General features: G+C 39.1%; 1 protein-coding gene across 1 annotated transcript in view; it reads right to left on the reverse strand.

The window, feature by feature from the left end:
- Positions 1-19,044, reverse strand: part of PRKCI (protein kinase C iota) — a 77,807-nt gene that overhangs the window by 17,065 nt on the left and 41,698 nt on the right. Inside the window, exons 9-12 of the mRNA XM_066241077.1 lie at positions 10,055-10,231; positions 9,533-9,630; positions 7,800-7,886; positions 4,298-4,433 (exon numbers count right to left, since the gene is read on the reverse strand). Of these exons, the coding sequence (XP_066097174.1) occupies positions 4,298-4,433; positions 7,800-7,886; positions 9,533-9,630; positions 10,055-10,231 (498 nt within the window). The remainder of the gene's footprint in view (positions 1-4,297; positions 4,434-7,799; positions 7,887-9,532; positions 9,631-10,054; positions 10,232-19,044) is intronic.

The raw sequence follows: 19,044 nt of genomic DNA on the forward strand, positions 1-19,044 counted from the left end.
GTAAAATACTATGAAAAATTATATGCCACCAAATACAACAATCTAGAAGAAATGGATAAATTCCTAGAACAATACAACCTTCCTAGACTGAGTCATGAAGAAGCAGAAAGCCTAAACAGACCAATCAGCAGGGAGGAAATAGAAAAAACTATTAAAAACCTCCCCAAAAATAAAAGTCCAGGCCCAGACGGTTATACTAGTGAATTCTATCAAACATTCAAAGAAGATTTGGTTCCTATTCTACTCAAAGTCTTCCAAAAAATTGAAGAAGAAGCAATACTTCCAAACACATTTTATGAGGCCAACATAACCCTCATACCAAAACCTGGCAAGGATGGCACAAAGAAAGAAAACTACAGACCAATATCTGTAATGAATACAGATGCTAAAATACTAAACAAAATACTAGCAAACCGAATACAACAACATATTAAAAAAATAATACATCATGATCAAGTGGGATTCATCCCAGAACCTCAAGGATGGTTCAACATACGCAAAACGGTTAACATAATACACCATATCAACAAAACAAAGAACAAAAACCACATGATCTTATCAATAGATGCAGAAAAGGCTTTTGATAAAATACAACACAATTTTATGTTTAAGACTCTCAACAAAATGGGTATAGAAGGAAAATATCTCAACATGATAAAGGCCATATATGATAAACCATCAGCCAACATCCTATTAAACGGCATAAAACTGAGGACTTTCTACCTTAAATCAGGAACAAGACAGGGTTGTCCACTCTCTCCACTCTTATTTAACGTGGTGCTAGAAGTTCTAGCCAGAGCAATCGGACAAGACAAAGAAATAAAAGGCATCCATATCGGAAAAGAAGAAGTAAAGGTATCACTTTTTGCTGATGATATGATCCTATACATCGAAAACCCGAAGGACTCCACAAAAAGATTATTAGAAACAATAAACCAATACAGTACGGTCGCAGGATACAAAATTAACATACAAAAGTCCATAGCCTTTCTATATGCCAACAATGAAATATTAGAAAACGAACTCAAAAAAATAATCCCCTTCACGATTGCAACAAAAAAAATAAAATACCTAGGAATAAACATAACAAAGAACGTAAAGGACCTATATAATGAAAATTACAAAGCATTGTTAAGGGAAATCGAAAAAGATACAATGAGATGGAAAAATATTCCTTGTTCTTGGATAGGAAGAATAAATATAATCAAAATGGCCATATTACCCAAAGCAATATACAAATTTAATGCAATTCCCATCAAAATTCCTATGAGATTTTTTAAAGAAATAGAACAAAAAATCATCAGATTTATATGGAACTATAAAAAACCCCGAATAGCCAAAACAATCCTAAGGAAAAAGAATGAAGCTGGGGGCATTACAATACCTGACTTTAAACTATATTATAGGGCCACGATAATCAAAACAGCATGGTATTGGCAGAAAAATAGACACTCAGACCAATGGAACAGAATAGAAAGCCCAGAAATAAAACCACATATATATGGTCAAATAATCTTTGATAAAGGGGCCAACAACACACAATGGAGAAAAGAAAGCCTCTTCAACAAATGGTGTTGGGAAAACTGGAAAGCCACATGCAAAAGAATGAAACTCGACTACAGCCTGTCCCCGTGTACTAAAATTAATTCAAAATGGATCAAAGACCTAAATATAAGACCTGAAACAATAAAGTACATAGAAGAAGACATAGGTACTAAAATCATGGACCTGGGTTTTAAAGAACATTTTATGAACTTGACTCCAATGGCAAGAGAAGTGAAGGCAAAGATAAATCAATGGGACTACATCAGAATAAAAAGTTTTTGCTCAGCAAGAGAAACTGATATCAAAATAAACAGACAGCCAACTAAATGGGAAATGATATTTTCAAACAACAGCTCAGATAAGGGCCTAATATCCAAAATTTACAAAGAACTCATAAAACTCAACAACAAACAAACAAACAATCCAATAAAAAAATGGGAAGAGGACATGAACAGACACTTCTCCCAGGAAGAGATACAAATGGCCAACAGATATATGAAAAGATGCTCAGCTTCATTAGTTATTAGAGAAATGCAAATCAAAACTACAATGAGATACCACCTCACCCCTGTTAGATTAGCTATTATCAACAGGACGGGTAATAGCAAATGTTGGAGAGGCTGTGGAGAAAAAGGAACCCTCATTCACTGTTGGTGGGACTGTAAAGTAGTACAACCATTATGGAGGAAAGTATGGTGGTTCCTCAAAAAACTGAAAATAGAACTACCTTATGACCCAGCAATCCCTCTACTGGGTATATACCCCAAAACCTCAGAAACACTGATACGTAAAGACACATGTAGCCCCATGTTCATTGCAGTACTGTTCACAGTGGCCAAGACATGGAAACAACCAAAAAGCCCTTCAATAGAAGACTGGATAAAGAAGATGTGGCACATATACACTATGGAATACTACTCAGCCATAAGAAATGATGACATCAGATCATTTACAGCAAAATGGTGGGATCTTGATAACATTATACGGAGTGAAATAAGTAAATCAGAAAAAAACAAGAACTACATGATTCCATACATTGGTGGAACATAAAAATGAGACTAAGAGACATGGACAAGAGTGTGGTGGTTACCAGGGGTGGGGGGAGGGAGGACATGGGAGGGAGGGAGGGAGTGAGGGGGAGGGGGAGGGGCACAGAGAACTAGATAGAGGGTGACGGAGGACAATCTGACTTTGGGCGAGGGGTATGCAACATAATTTAATGACAAAATAACCTAGACATGTTTTCTTTGAATATATGTACCCTGATTTATTAATGTCATCCCATTACCATTAATAAAAATTTATTAAAAAAATTATAATATTTATAAAAAAAACAACAGAAAATTTTGGTTATAAAGCTATCCTCACAGACAATATTTACTCAGAATATTCCAGAGGCAGTATTACTGGACCAAAGAATACAGCCACTTCTCAGATTACTGGTACATCCTCACCAAACTGCTTTACAAAAGGTTTAACAATATATACACACACCAGTGATATGTGAGAATACCCATTTCATTGAACTTTCTCGTAGACTATTATAATTTTAAAACCCGTATCTGGGATGCCAAAAAAAACCACTCACAACTGTTTTAATCTGTTCACTTTGTGACAAGGTTAACATTCTTCATATTTTTTGCTCTGCTTTATTTTCCCTTGATAAATTATGACTCCTTTATTATTGTCATTTTTCTTTTAAAATGAGAAAAAAAAACACTGGGGAAAAAATGAAAAATGACACAGATCAAAAGGTATTATAAACCTGAGTAATGGTACACAGGGGTTTACCTCCTAAATCTCTTGTTTATGATAAAAAATTTGCATAATAAAAATTAAAGTCAATAAAAATTTAATATAAGAAAGGGTAAATGTTTGACTTTTATACATAAAAAAGCAAAAACCCTTTAAGTGAAGATTTTCTTTTCCAATGGTGCTGAGTAGATAAGGTTAAATCTGCAGTCCTATTGGACTACCTTAGTTAACGTGAACGTTTAAATCATCTTCAGGCTCTGGAAGCACTTCGCTCAGGTGAGCAGGGCAACCCAATTCACATAGTTACATGCCTGCTGCTGAGTGAAATTAACTGTGTCCCAGCTCCCCTGACAAGAGTAGCACCCTAGACATTATGTGAAAAAAGACTAGACCCTTAAAACACTGTTAGAAAAAGAATAAAACACCAACAAATAAAGGATATGTCCTGAGAATAATGAAAACTCCTATTTTGTTCTATTGTACCTTATGAAATGATAAATATAAAAAAGTTAGATTACCTATGGAAATCTTAGATGCATTACTAAGAGTTACAATTAATGGCAAAAACTGGAAGGAGATATGCAAGTAGTTGTGTTGAGGGACTGTAGATAATTTTTATTTGCAAATTTTTAATAGTATCACAACTTTAAAAAAGTTACAAAGCATAAATAGAAATGAACTCATTATAGCACACAACACAGAAAATACAGAATTTTGTAAATGGTTAAAACATTAGTCCAGGGTGAGGCAAAAGTAGATTTACAATTGTAAACAGAAAAATTATTATTTATTATTATAGTTACTGTATTATATAATTTTCCATATGAACAACTGTAAACCTACTTTGCCCAACCCTGTATATTTGCCTGTGCTACAATTCCAAAAAGTATCCTAAACAAAGGAGCAATCATTTCTCCATCTTTAAATATGAAGTTATTTTACCAAAACAACTTTGTGAGCAGCTGAGACCTTTCGAATAACTAGAATTTTCCCTCACCTTACACATGCCGTAGTCAGTGAGTTTAATGTGTCCTTCTGAATCCAGCAATACATTGTCCAATTTCAAATCTCTATAAATTATCCCTCGTTCATGAAGATAATTTAATGCTAGACTGATTTCTGCAGAGTAAAATCTAAAATAAAATGAAAAATAACTGATTTGATTCAAGTTTTTAAATTGTGGTAAGTTTCTAGAGGAAGGTATTTAAAACCTACTCCCATCTGCAAATTAAAGCATTAAAATCATGTCAAAAGAATTTTCCTCCCAGTGTTTTAAGAAACAATACCAAACACAAAACTGAAGTACCTCTTTAAATATCTGAGCCCAAAACACAATTATACAAGATCCAGTATCAATTACACTCACACTTGTAACTCACACATGAAGTTACTATTTTGAAAGACTCAAACAGGGGTTCTTAATCTGAAGGGTCTTCAGGCAGTCCACTCCTAGAGCTGGGGTCAAGTTGCAGCTACCTGTGTACATACACATCTTCTATAGAGCTTTCACAGTCTGTATCATAAGGGACCAATGACCTCACAGAATGCTAAGACCCACTGATTGGTCTAGAATAGAAAGAAAACTAATTCAGTGGTCCCCAACCTTTTTTGGGCCACGGACCGGTTTAATCTCAGAAAATATTTTCACGGACCGGCCTTTAGGGTGGGACGGATAAATGTATCATGTGACCGAGACAAGCGTCAAGAGTCTTAGATGGATGTAACAGAGGGAATCTGGTCATTTTTTAAAAATAAAACATCATTCAGACTTAAATATAAATAAAACGGTAATAATGTAAGTTATTTATTCTTTCTCTGCAGACCGGTACCAAATGGCCCATGGATGGGTACCAGTCTACGGCCCGGGGGGTTGGGGACCACTGCTGTAGTTGACTACTTCAACCATAAAATCTATACCAAAATTCCTAGAAAAGTAATTAAAAGAAATTATTCTACAACCATAACTTTATTTATTTATTTGGGGTTTTTTTTTTTGACAGAGACAAAGTCAGAGAGAGGGACAGATAGGGACAGACAGGAAGGGAGAGAGATGAGAAGCATCAATTCTTCATTGCAGCTCCTTAGTTGTTCAGTGTTGCTTTCTCATATGTGCCTTGACTGGGGGGGGTTACAGCAGAGTGAGTGACCCTTGCTCAAGCCAGGGACCCTAGGCTCAAGCCAATGACTTTTGGACTCAAGCTAGTGACCATGGGGTCATGTCTATGATCCCATGCTCAAGCCAGCGACCCCTCGCTCAAGCTAGTGAGCTCATGCTTAAGTTGGATGAGCCCGTGCTCATTGAACCAGGGTCCTCTGCATTCCAGTCTAATGCTCTATCTACTGCGCCACTGCCTGGTCAGGCTACAACCATAACATTTAACATTAAAGAAAGAAGTTTTAAAACTGCCACCAACTTACTGGTGATAACCAGAACTTTTCACATGAACAATGAAATGAAAAAACCCAACCTAGTTTATTGCTGCTTTGGTGAATGTTATGACAATCTTGTTTGGAAGAACGGAATAAATGTCTTCTAGCTACTTAATTCTATGAATAGGAAACTTGAACCCTTATTCTGTACTTTGGTCCCTAGAAAAGCAAAGATGGCAAAAAACCAAAATTTGAACTTTAATATAGTAAAACTAGATTACATTCCCTACGTCCGTCCCATTGAACAAACAAGGAACAAATACTGGCTATGTTCACGAAATAAAATACCATCTGTGGCTTTGCTGTGAAGGGTAACCACTTGGTAAAGCCTAAATAAACAATAAGCACACAGTAAATTTATTTATTTATTTAAAGAGAGAAGGCAGGAGATAGACTCCCGCATGCGCCCCGACCAGGGTCCACTTGGTAACCCCTGTCTGGGGCTGATGCTCGAATCAACCAAGCCACTGGCTGCAGGAGGGGAAAAGAAAGAGGAGGAGGAAAGGAAGGGGAAGAGAAGCAGATGGTCGCTTCTCATATGTGCCCTGACTAGGGATCGAACCTGGGACACTCTATGCGCTGAACCAACTGGCCAGGGCCCACACAATAAATTTAAAAAGAATAGTTTGGCCCTGAGGTTAGATTGAAATAATATATACCTTCTTATAAAACTGTACATTAGCTCTTTTTGACAAGAAAAAAAAACCAACAATAAACTAGCAAGATTTTCACTAACCAAGTTATTTAAAAAAATAAAACCTCCAACCTTTGTTACAGACAGGTGCAAACTCATATGCTTCATTTTTTGATTACTCTTGTGAAGCATCAAAGAATGAGAATTACTAATTATGAGTAAAAACACAAAACATGGCACTAAACTTCTTATTCAAGCCTATAATCGTATCCCACCTAAGTCTTCCAACACAAAAATAATTTCCAACCTTGCATAATAGTATCAAAAAAAGGACACTAAACAAATAGTATTTAATATTCTTTGCTCTTATTCATCAACATGTATGGGATCAGAGGAAAAAAGCCAACAACAGACCAATTCAAAAATTATAATTATGGCCTGACCTGTGGTGGTGCAGTGGATAAAGCATCGCCCTGGAAATGCTGAGGTCGCTGGTTTGAAACCCTGGGCTTGCCTGGTTAAGGCACATATGGGAGTTGATGCTTCCTGCTCCTCCCCCCTTCTCTCTCTCTGTCTCTCCTCTCTCTCTCTCTCTCTCTCTGTCTCTCCCTCTCCTCTCTAAAATGAATAAATAAAAAAATAATTAAAAAATTTAAAAAAAAACAAAAAAACCCCAAAATTATAATTATGGCCTGAACAGGCTGTGGTGCAGTAAATAGAGCATCGGACTGGGATGCTGAGGACCCAGATTCGAGACCGGAGGTTGTCAGCTTGAGCACGGGCTCATCTGGTTTGAGCAAGGTTCACCAGCTTGAGCCCAAGGTCACTGGCTCGAGCAAGGGGTCATTTGGTCTGCTGTAGCCCCTGGTCAAGGCACATATGAGAAAGCAATCAATGAGCAACTAAGGAACCACAATGAAGAATTGATGTGTCTCATCTCTCTCCCTTCCTGTCTGTCTGTCCCTCTGACTCTGTCTCTGCCACACACACACACAAATTATATTTATAAGAAGAATAGCTGGAAATATATAATAGCTTAAGAAGAATTGTTTTATTACTGTCAATGAAAAACTGTCAAGAGAACTTGATAAGATTAGTAAGTACTTAAAAATTCATCAATTTTAGAGGCTGATGCTGAATAGCCAAAATGTTTAAAAACAATTGGGTTTAGTTGACTAAAGGGTTCTCCTTTAATACTGTTTAACTTTTCAATTGCTTATAATTATATTATTATATATGTAAGTATATAATGATATATATTTGTTATATATTATATCGTAAGCTAGCTTTTAGCTTAGCTTCTACACGACTTACAAAGAATTAACTAGTATCAAAATAAATGATTTATCTACTGTTTTCAACCTCTGGTACGTAAAAAGTCCCAGAGCACCCCCCTGCCCAATCCAACACAACAAATAATAATCAAAAATCTCACCTGGCGTGTTCTTCAGGAAGTTTTCTTTGCCGTTGCATGTGAAACATTAGATCTCCTCCATTTACATACTCTATGACAAAGAACAATCTGAAACACAGGAGAGAACACATGAAACCAACACCCAAACTAAGGCAGTGTAACTCTGCATTGTAAACACGATAGAGACCAGTCACAACATAGACAGCATTCTATAACTTACCCTAACAAAATCCCAGGAATTTGATGGGAAAAAAGGGTATTTGCAGTAAAAACTGTTTAGTCACAGAAGGATACAAGAAAGTAAAGCAGCACGATAATTCTGTAACCTGCCACATCTATATTACTGCCTGCAATCTAGAGCCGCTCACCCCCACCCTGATTTCACCATTTGACAGATAAGACACTTCAAGTACTCCTTAAGGCAGTGGTTCTCAAAGTGTGCGCCCTAGAAGATTTCTAGGTGTGCCCTATGGTATTCCAGAGAAATATGTGCCTGTTGGGGACCAAAAAACCAACAGGGTTTTTGGGAATTTAGATTTTTGGGGACAGAGGTGTGGGGAACTGGCTGTAAACCAACAGTCTGCCCAACCCCCCACCTCACTTGCCTGTTTAGGTTGCAAAAGGCTGTTAAGCTGTGGTGCTGGATTGTTTACACTACCCCCCATGTTCCCCAGAAAGACTGGAGGCAAGTTTCTTCTATCCTTTGGTGTAAAGTTAAGATGGTATGTATGGTGGGGGTTTTGGGTTGATGATTAAATATAAGGAATTGTCTACTAAAGCCTTTTGGATTTATATAAAAGAAGACTATGTGGCAATATCTAAAAAAGTTTTGAACATTTTACTATAATTTCCAACATCCTATTTATGTGAATTAGGATTTTCTACCCCCAACACAATTAAGAATAAAAAGAGAAGAATTCTTCAATGTATTGATGAGGAAATGAGAGTTTGCCTTTCAAATATATGCCCAAACATTGAAGAAATCGCTAGGACACATCAGACTCATGTTTCTCATAAACACAAGAATGAAAAAACTTAACACATTCATGCTGGGACCTGCCAAATTTACTAAATCTTACTAAGAATGTATCTATATATATAAAATAACTCTTTAGTCATTTTTTAAATTTTTTAATCCCTCTTTTTTACAAATTCTAAAAAGCATAATTCAAAAAACGTAACATAAAAATGTTTTTTAATGTCAGAATAAATTTAATTTTGTCGTATTTATTTCATTTAATTACCATAAAAGCACGCTTGGATTTAATTTTTTTCTTTAATATTTGACTTAATTATTATAACGTATTTCTCAGAAATTTGTATATAGTGCGCCTACAATTATTTGTAGGATTTTAAATGTGCCCCGACTTCACAAAGTTTGAGAACCACTGCCTTAAGGTAAAGAAGTAAGGATTTCCCCTATTAGTTAAACTCTGGTGGGCATGCCGGGTGGATCCCGGTCGGGCGCATGCGGGAGTCTGTCTGACTGTCTCTCCCTGTTTCCAGCTTCAGAAAAATACAAAAAAAAAAAAAAAAAAAAAGTGCCCCTTCCGGAAGTGGGGTGGGGGGACGCATGCGGCCCACGAGCCATAGTTTGGGGACCCCTGGATTAGAGTATGAGTGGCAGGAAATCACAAGCATACTACTGTTGTGTCTGTCTCCATGACTTCCATCCACTTCAGGAAGGGTCCTTATTGTGTAATATACCAAAGCATGTAAAGCCCAGTAATCACTTCATTATCTTCCAATCTTACCTGCTTTCTGTCTGAAAGCAAGAATGCAGCCCAACAAGAAAAGGATGATTGGATGCCTGCTCAAAAACATGCTTCTCTGTCTGTACCCAATCGATATCCTATTGTAAAATATGAAACAAATTTTTATCAAACTGAAATATCAACAAAACTACAATATATTTGTTTTTGGCAGTTTATTTACACAAATGCAATTATTATCCAACTAGGCTAAATATCAAAAGAATTAATAATCATGCAACAACAATTTATATACAAAGAGAAAAATACCACCAGTAAATATTTTAATATTATATAATGGTCTAGAAAACTTTTACAAAGCTCAATCAAGTACTTTCCCTTGATCATACTTTTATTTTTAAAAAACCTAATAATCATCAGATGTCTTTCAATATATCTTATATAATCCATTTGAAGCATTACTTAGAAAAGTAGATTGAAATAATACATTACATTGAGGTTTTCTCTGAAATGGTACACTTAAGCCAAATTAACAGCTTAGAAGTAATAAAACATTGTGCTTACCTCATCATCATTAACAAGCTCTTTTTTTACAACTTTCATTGCATAAATACGATCTGTTTTTTTTAATCGCACCAATAGTACTTTGGCATAACTTCCTCTTCCTATTACCCGGAGCAAATCAAAATCCTGAAGACCCAGACTAGATGAAGCTTTGCCACTCTCCCTGGTGTTCATAGCCTATGGGGAACATTTATATCGAAGAGTTATACTTGGGAAGTATTTTGCATAATAACCATACTTTTAACACCTACTTATACCTATGATGTTGTTTAAAAAATTTTTTTATTTAAGTTTTATTTAAGTTCTTAACGATTCTTTCTTACATCATTCCAAACAATGCAATCTAACAACTTCAAGAAGTGGGACGAATTCATGAGTTGAAGTCAGAAGGGTGGTGATAGCAATGGAGAGGAAGTTGAAATCTGAGAACTGTTAAAGGATGTTTTAAAAAGGATCTGGTAAAACTTTGGGATATAGAGGCAATGGTGAGTGGAGGTACCACTGAAAGAAAAATAAAGTGTGAGCACAAGATAAGACTGACAGAGCTGTTGATATAATGAGCTTAATTTTTCATTTTCTTTTTTTTTTTTTTAAAGTTTTATTTTTATTTATTTATTTATTTTTGGTGGCAGAGACAGAGAGAATCAGAGAGAGAGACAGATAGGAACAGACAGGAGGGGAGAGAGATGAGAAACATCAATACTTCATTGCGGCTCCTTGGTTGTTCATTGATTGATTTCTCATTTGTGCCTTGACCAGGGGGCTACAGCAGACCAAGTGACCTCTTACTCGAGCCAGCGACCTTGGGTCCAAGCTGGTGAGCTTTACTCAAACCAGATGAGCCCACATTCAAGCTGGCAACCTCGGAGTCTCGAACCTGGGTCCTCCGCATCCCAGTCCGACGCTCTATCCACTGCGCCACCGCCTGGTCAGGCAATTTTTCATTTTCTAGTTAGAATTTACAATAGGACAAGATGAAGGAGTCTGCTGAAAGTTGATATATGAAATCTGAGCTAATGAAAGGACACATTCAGAAGCATTGGGAAGTATGAACAGAAAAGAAGCACAGGAAGTCATTTACAATTAGACACTTAGGCTTCTGGTAATTTGTAGAAGACTGAAGATAATTTTTATTGGATAACTTCAAAACTCTCAGCATACTAATCAATATATGTACCCATGAGAGTTAAGTATAACTTTTCTGAAGAGTACCAAGAAAACTAAAAAAAAAATTTTTTTAAGGTGAGAGAGGAGGGGAGATAGTGAAGCAGACTCCTGCATGTACCCCAACTGGGATCCACCTGGCAACTCCATCTGGGGCCAATGCTCAAGTATTGAGCTATTTTTAGCACCTGAGGGTGATGTGCTCCAATGGAGCTATCCTCAGTGCCCAGGGCCACACTCAAACCAATCAAGCCACTGGTTATGGGAGGGGAAGAGGAAGAGAAGGTGGGGGAAGGAAGAGAGAATGAGGGGAGAAGCAGATGGTCACTTCTCCTGTGTGTCTTGACCAGGAATCAAACCCAGGACGTCCACCAATAGCAAATTTTAAGAAAGATAAAAAAACAAGCAAGCACATAAAAGAAAAATATACATTATAGAAACTGAAAATTCAAAAGACAGATCATACATGAAAATTTAGAAATAATAAACTGATTTGGTAAAAAGGTTAAATAAAGAGGAGTGAAGAAATATGAGATTAGGGCAGGTTAAGGAAGTGGAGATTGACTAGGAGGTAAGACAATATATAGACTTTATATGGTTAACTGGTAACTACAATGGAGAATCAAACAGGACAAAAGCACAGTGCCTTCACAGAAAATATAAGACTGAGTAAAGCAACAGAAATCATAAAACAGGAATGTCACCTTCAAAGAGCCTAAACCTACCCCTGCTAACATACAACTCTATATCCTACAAAAAAAGCCTTCAAAATAGGAGAGACAAAAACCTTTCAGACAAACAGAAACTAAGGAATTTATCACTAGTCAGCGCTCTCTAAAGGAAACAGAGTTCTTCAAGAAGAAAGATGATCTCATAAGGGAGGGCAGACACACAGGAAGTAATGTAGAATAAAAGAATAAAATGTGGATAAACATAAATAAAGACTGTTTAAAAACACTGATACTGCCTGTCCTGTAGTGCCTCAGTGGATAAAGTGTCACCCTGGAATGCTGAAGTCACCGGTTCAAAACCCTGGGCTTGCCCGGGTCAAGGTACATACAAGAAGCAACTATGAATTGATACTTCCCGTTCCTCTCACCCTGCCTTTCTCTCGCTCTCTCTTCCCTCTCTAAAATCAATAAATAAAATCTTAAAAAAAAAAAGCCAAAAACACAAAAAAGCCTGACACATACACACACACAGTATTTCAAAATATAATAAAAATAGTATCAAAGGCAGGAAGGGAGAGTGAGTAAATTTAAAGCGTTCCAAAGTCCTTGCATATTATGGGAAATGAGAAAAGTATAATTAGTAATTTTTATTGAATTTAAATAAGGATATAGGATGCAATCCCTTGAACAACCAGTAAGAGAATAGCAAAAGAAAGTTGAACAAATAGGTTCTGGTCAAGGTGGTGGAATAGGTAAACACTATGCTTGCCTCCTCACATGACCACATCAAAATTACAACTGAATTATAAAGCAATCCACTTGGAAAACGATCTGAAGACTAGTTGAACAGAGCTCCTATCACTAAGGATATACAGAAGACTCCACATGAAAACCTGTAGGAGCAGAGACCCAAGCAGGTTGGCCCCACACCCACGAGTGGTGGCTGAGAATCAGGAGGGACACCCTGGCAGCAGAGCTCTCACTTAGGAGCAAGTGGTCCCAGCCCCACACTGCCTCCCTCGCTCAGGAACCCAGTGTGGGGAAGAGCAGTTCCCACAATGGCTGGCTGTGGAGACCAGCGGTGACCACATCCCAGCACTGTGAGATGGAGGGCAGCTCGACCCCAGGGCATCCTTTTAAAGGGCTCAGGCAAACTCGCTTGTTAAAGGTACTAGAGCAGCTTGAAAGGCACCGAAGACATACGGGGAGAGATTGAGTTGTGTGGCTTCAAGGCAAGGGCTGCCACTGAGTCCTCCTCTCACACAGCCTGCAGGGGCAGGCGGGTGCCAAATCTGAACCTGCATTCACCTGGCAAACCTGCTAGCTCTACCCTGGTGATTCCCTGATACCCCACTCCACCCAACTTACACACTGCCTTTGGCTCTTTCAGAGGCTGTGCCTCACAAGCAGCCTCGGCCCCCACAGAGAGCTTTCTTAAAAACTCTCTAAGGCCTGCGGGACCCCAGACAGGTAGTGACTACCCTTGGTATGCCCTGTGCCTTTGCTTAGTAGTCTCAAGACCGGTGTGGGTGCTCACAACCTCAGGTTAAACTTTGGCTGCATCCACAAACCCCAGGGCCCAGTACACATAACTGCCAACATCAGATCACTTTGTAGCTCCTACCAGGTGTCCCCTGGCTGGGCAAAGTCAGCCGGCGACCTCCCTGCTCCAAAGCCCCTCCCGAGAGGCCCCAGAACCAACATACCTGGTGGCCAGTCAAAGACCACAACAAAACACCACTGATTAGCTCCACAAGTGGCATACGCAAACGGTGGTCTCAGCAGGCACCAGAACTCCACTGGGGCGAATCTCGCTATGGTTGTGGCCAGTCTTCACAGCCAGTCAGCCTGAGGGTCAGCCACACCCGCTGACCAACAAATAGTAATCAAGGCTCAACTACAATAAGCATGCACACACAATCCATACACGGGACACTCTGGGAGTTCCTGCCTCAGCTGACTAGAGAAACTGTGTCACTGTGCCCCACAGGACACCTACTACGTAAGACCACCCTTCCAAGTCTGCGAGACCTAGTAGATCTAACAGAAACAAACACAAGGAGGCAGCCAAATTGAGACAAAAAACATGCACCAAATGAAAGTACAAAAGAAAACTCTAGAAAAAGAACTGAATCAAACAGACACAAGCAATTTACCAGATACAGAGGTCAAAACATTGGTTATAAGAATGTTCAACGAACATACGGAAAGAATAGATCAACTCAGTGAGAACTTCAATAAAGAGATAGTAAACAGCCCTGGCTGGTTGGCTCAGTGGCAGAGTGTCCGCCCAGCATGTGGAAGTCCTGGGTTCGATTCCCGGCCAGGGCACACAAGAGAAGTATCCATTTGCTTTTCCATCCTTCCCCCCCTCCTTTCTGTCTCTCTCTTCCCCTCCTACAGCCAAAGCTCTATTGGAGCAAAGATAGCCCAGGCACTGAGGATGGCTCCATGGACTCTACCTCAGGCGCTAGATGGCTCCAGTAGCAACAGCCATCGGAGCAACAGCCCAGATGGACAGAGTATCACCCTCCGTGGGCATGCTGGGTGGATCCTGGTTGAACGTATGTGGGAGTCTGTCTCTCTGCCTCCCTGCTTCTCACTTCAGAAAAACACATTAAAAAAAAGGAGATAGTAAACATTAAAAAAAGACATGGCATTAAAGAAAGTCAGAAATGAAGAATTCAGTAACTGAAATAAAAAATATACTAAAAAGAATCAACAGCAGATTAGATGAAACAAGAATCAACATCAATGACTTGGAAGATAAGTTAGTAGAAAACACCCAATCAGAACTGCAAATAGAAAAAAATTTTTTTTAAATGAGTACAGTGTAAGGGAACTCTGGAATAACATCAGGTGTACTAACATTCACACCATAGAGGTACCAATGGGTGAGGACAGAGAGCAGGAATTGAAAACCTATTAGATAAAATAATGACTAGAAACTTCCTTAACCTGGTGAAGGAAATAGATATACAAGTCCAGGAAGTGCAGAGTCCCAAACAAGATGAACCCAAAGAGATCCACACCAAGATAAATCATAATTAAAATGCCAAAGATTGAAGACAAAACAGCAAAAGAAAAACAGTTAGTTACCTACAAGGAAGCTCCCATAAAATTGTCAGTTGATTTCTCAACAGAAACCTTATAGGCCAGAAGGATTGGCTGGAAATATCTGAAGTGATGAAAAGGAAGGAGCTATAATCAAGATTACTCTACCCAGCAATGTTATCATTTAAAAATCAAAGGAAAGATAAAGAACTTTCCAGATAAGAAAAAGCTAAAGGAATTCATTACCACCAAACTAGTATTTCAAGAAATGTTAAAGGGACATCCTTAAAAAGAAGAAAATAAAATATATAGCTATGAGTCACAAAATGACAATAGCTACATACCTATCAACAATCACTTTAAATGTATGGATTAAAAGTTACAATCAAAGGACACAGGATGGCTGAATGGATCAGAAACCAAGATCTATATATATGCTGTCTACAAGAGAACCATTAAAAATCAAAAGGCACACACAGACTGAATATAAAGGGATGGAAAAAGACATTTCATGCAAATGAAAACAAACAAAAATCTAGGGTAGCAATACTTGTATCAGACAAAATAGACTTTAAAACAGAGGCTAGCCTGACCAGGCAGTGGCACAGTGGATAGAGCGTCGGACTGGAACACAGAGGACCCAGGTTCGAAACCCTGAGGTCGCCTGCTTGAGCGCGAGCTCACTAGCTTCAGTGCAGGGTTGCTGGCTTGAGTGTGGGATCATAGACATGACCCCATGGTTGCTGGCTTGAGCAAGGGGTCACTTGCTCTGCTGTAGCTCTCTGGTCAAGGCACATATGATAAAGCACAATGAACAACTAAGGAGCCACAATGAAGAACTGATGCTTCTCATCTCTCTCCCTTCCTATCTGTCTGTCCCTATCTGTCCCTCTCTCTCTGTCTCTATTGCAAAAAAAAAAGAGGCTAAAACAAGAGACAAAAAGGATAATATATAATACAGGGATCAACCCAGCAAGAGGATAATCCTTACAAACATTTATCCACCCAATGTAGGAACACCTACATTCATAAAGTAAATATTGATGAACATAAAAGGTCAGATCAACAGTAACACAGCTATTGTTAGGGACTTCAACACCCCAATGACATTAATGCACACACCATTCAAACAGAAAATCAAGAACAAAACAGCAATCTTAAATGATGTATTAGACCAGATGAATTTGATATTTTTATAGCATTTCACCCCAAAGCAGCATATACATTCTTTTCAAGCACACACAGAACATTTTCCAGGAAAGATTACATGTTCAGCTACAAAGCAAGTCTCCATAAATTTAAGAAGACTGAAATAATATTAAGCATATTCTCTAACCACAACAGTATGAAGTTAGAAATCAATTACAAGATAACTGAAAAACACGCAAGGACACAAAGTAACAATAAATGGGTTAACAATGAAGATCAGCCTGACCACGTGGTGGCGCAGTGGATAGAGCGTCAGACTGAGATGCAGAGGACCCAGGTTCGAGACCCCGAGGTCTCCAGCTTGAGCGCGGGCTCATCTGGTTTGAGCAAAAAAAAGCTCACCAGCTTAGACATAAGGTCTCTGGCTCAAGCAAGGAGTTACTCAGTCTGCTGAAGGCCCGTGGTCAAGGCAAATATGAGAAAGCAATCAATGAACAACTAAGATGTTGCAATGCTCAACGAAAAACTAATGATTGATGCTTCTCATCTCTCCGTTCCTGTCTGTCTGTCCCTGTCTATCCCTCACTCTGACTCTCTTTCTGTCTCTGTAAAAAAAAAATAAAAATAAAAATAAAAAACAATGAAGATCAAAGAAATCAAGATACCTTACGAAAAATGAAAATAAAAACACAACAACCCCAAATCTATGAGACACAGTAAGAGCAGTCATAAGAGGGAAATTCATAGCAGTGCAAGCCTACCTCAAGAAACAAGAAAGCCTGACCAGGCGGTGGCACAGTGGATGAAGCGTCAGACTGGGATGCAGAGGACCCAGGTTCGAGACCCCGAGGTCGCCAGCTTGAGCGCGGGCTCATCTGGCTTGAACAAAAAGCTCACCAGCTTGGACCCAAGGTCACTGTCCCAAGCAAGGGGTCACTTGGTCTGCTGAAGGCCATGGTCAGGGCATATATGAGAAAGCAATCAATGAACAACTAAGGTGTCGCAACGAGAAACTGATGGTTGATGCTTCTCATCTCTCTCCGTTCCTGTCTGTCCCTATCTATCCCTCTCTCTGACTCTCTCTCTGTTCCTGTAAATAATAATAAAAAAAGAAACAATAAAAATCTCAAATAAACAATTTAATCTTATAACTAAAGGAACAAGAAAAAGAACAACAAAGCCTAAATGGAGAAGAACAAAAATAATAAAGATGAGAGTGGAAATAAGAGTCTAAAAAGGAATACAAAAAGATCAATAAAACCAAGAGCTCATTCTTTAAAAAGATAAACAAAATTGATAAATATTTAAAGATGCATTAAGAAACAAAGAGAGGGCCCTGGCCGGTTGGCTCAGCGGTAGAGCGTCGGCCTGGCGTGCGGGGGACCCGGGTTCGATTCCCGGCCAGGGCACATAGGAGAAGCGCCCATTTGCTTCTCCACTCCCCTCTCCTTCCTCTCTGTCTCTCTCTTCCCCTCCCGCAGCAAAGGCTCCATTGGAGCAAGGATGGCCCGGGCGCTGGGGATGGCTCCTTGGCCTCTGCCCCAGGCGCTAGAGTGGCTCTGGTCGCGGCAGAGCGACGCCCCGGAGGGGCAGAGCATCGCCCCCTGGTGGGCAGAGCGTTGCCCCCTGGTGGGCGTGCCGGGTGGATCCCGGTTGGGCGCATGAGGGAGTCTGTCTGACTGTCTCTCCCCGTTTCCAGCTTCATAAAAATACAAAAAAAGAATACAAAAAAAAAATAATAACTCTGTATGGTGCCAGGAGAGTACTAGACTTATCAGAGGCTATCACTTTGTAAATTATGTAAATGTCTAACCACTATGCTCTACACCTGAAACTAATATAAAGTAATTGAATGTCAACTGTAATTGAACAACTGGTTTAAAAAAAGAATTTCAAACAAGCTAAGAGGTAAAAGAGTAATAATAATTTACTCAGAAGAAGGCAAGAAAAGTAACATAAATAGGTAAGATATCGAAAACACAGTAAAACAGTAGATTTACACCCAGATCAGTAATTAGTTTAAACAGAACTACAAAACATCACTGGCCACGTAGTGATGATTGTTTTAACTGGGTAAATCATACTATTTTGTTTACTTTTATTTATAAATTTTCCACTATAAAAACTTGAGTGTTTTTTTTTAAACTTGGGTGTTTTACCAAGAGTAAAATATAACCTACTAAACATTAGAAAGTGAAGGAAAAAAGAAGAGGTAGTATGAATTAAATCTTTCATGACCAGAAGTAGAGTTTTAATATTGAAAAACAGAGATATAAACATTATAGGCACTAGAATGACTAAAACGGTTGCCTCTCAAAAGTCAAAGTGGGAGTGAAAGGTATGAGGCAGGATAAATCTGTTTTACTACAATTTATTTTAAAAACATTGGGCCCTGGCCGGTTGGCTCAGCGGTAGAGCGTCGGCCTAGCGTGCGGAGGACCCGGGTTTGATTCCCGGCCAGGGCACACAGGAGAAGCGCCCATTTGCTTCTCCACCCCTCCGCCTCGCTTTCCTCTCTGTCTCTCTCTTCCCCTCCCGCAGCTAAGGCTCCATTGGAGCAAGGATGGCCCGGGCGCTGGGGATGGCTCTGTGGCCTCTGCCTCAGGTGCTAGAGTGGCTCTGGTCGCAACATGGCGACGCCCCTGTGGGGCAGAGCATCGCCCCCTGGTGGGCAGAGCATCGCCCCATGGTGGGCGTGCCGGGTGGATCCCGGTCGGGCGCATGCGGGAGTCTGTCTGACTGTCTCTCCCTGTTTCCAGCTTCAGAAAAATGGAAAAACAAAACAAAACAAAAAAAAACATTGGTTATTTTAATAATCAATATTCAAAAATGAAGTATTTTTTATTAAAATTTTATTTTGTTTAAAAATCAATAAAAAATTTTTTTTGACAGAGAGTCAGAGAGAGGGACAGACAGACAGGAAGGGAGAGAGAGATGAGTTGAGAAGCATCA

Source organism: Saccopteryx bilineata, chromosome 8 (assembly GCF_036850765.1).
Source record: "Saccopteryx bilineata isolate mSacBil1 chromosome 8, mSacBil1_pri_phased_curated, whole genome shotgun sequence".
Lineage (NCBI taxonomy): Eukaryota > Metazoa > Chordata > Mammalia > Chiroptera > Emballonuridae > Saccopteryx > Saccopteryx bilineata.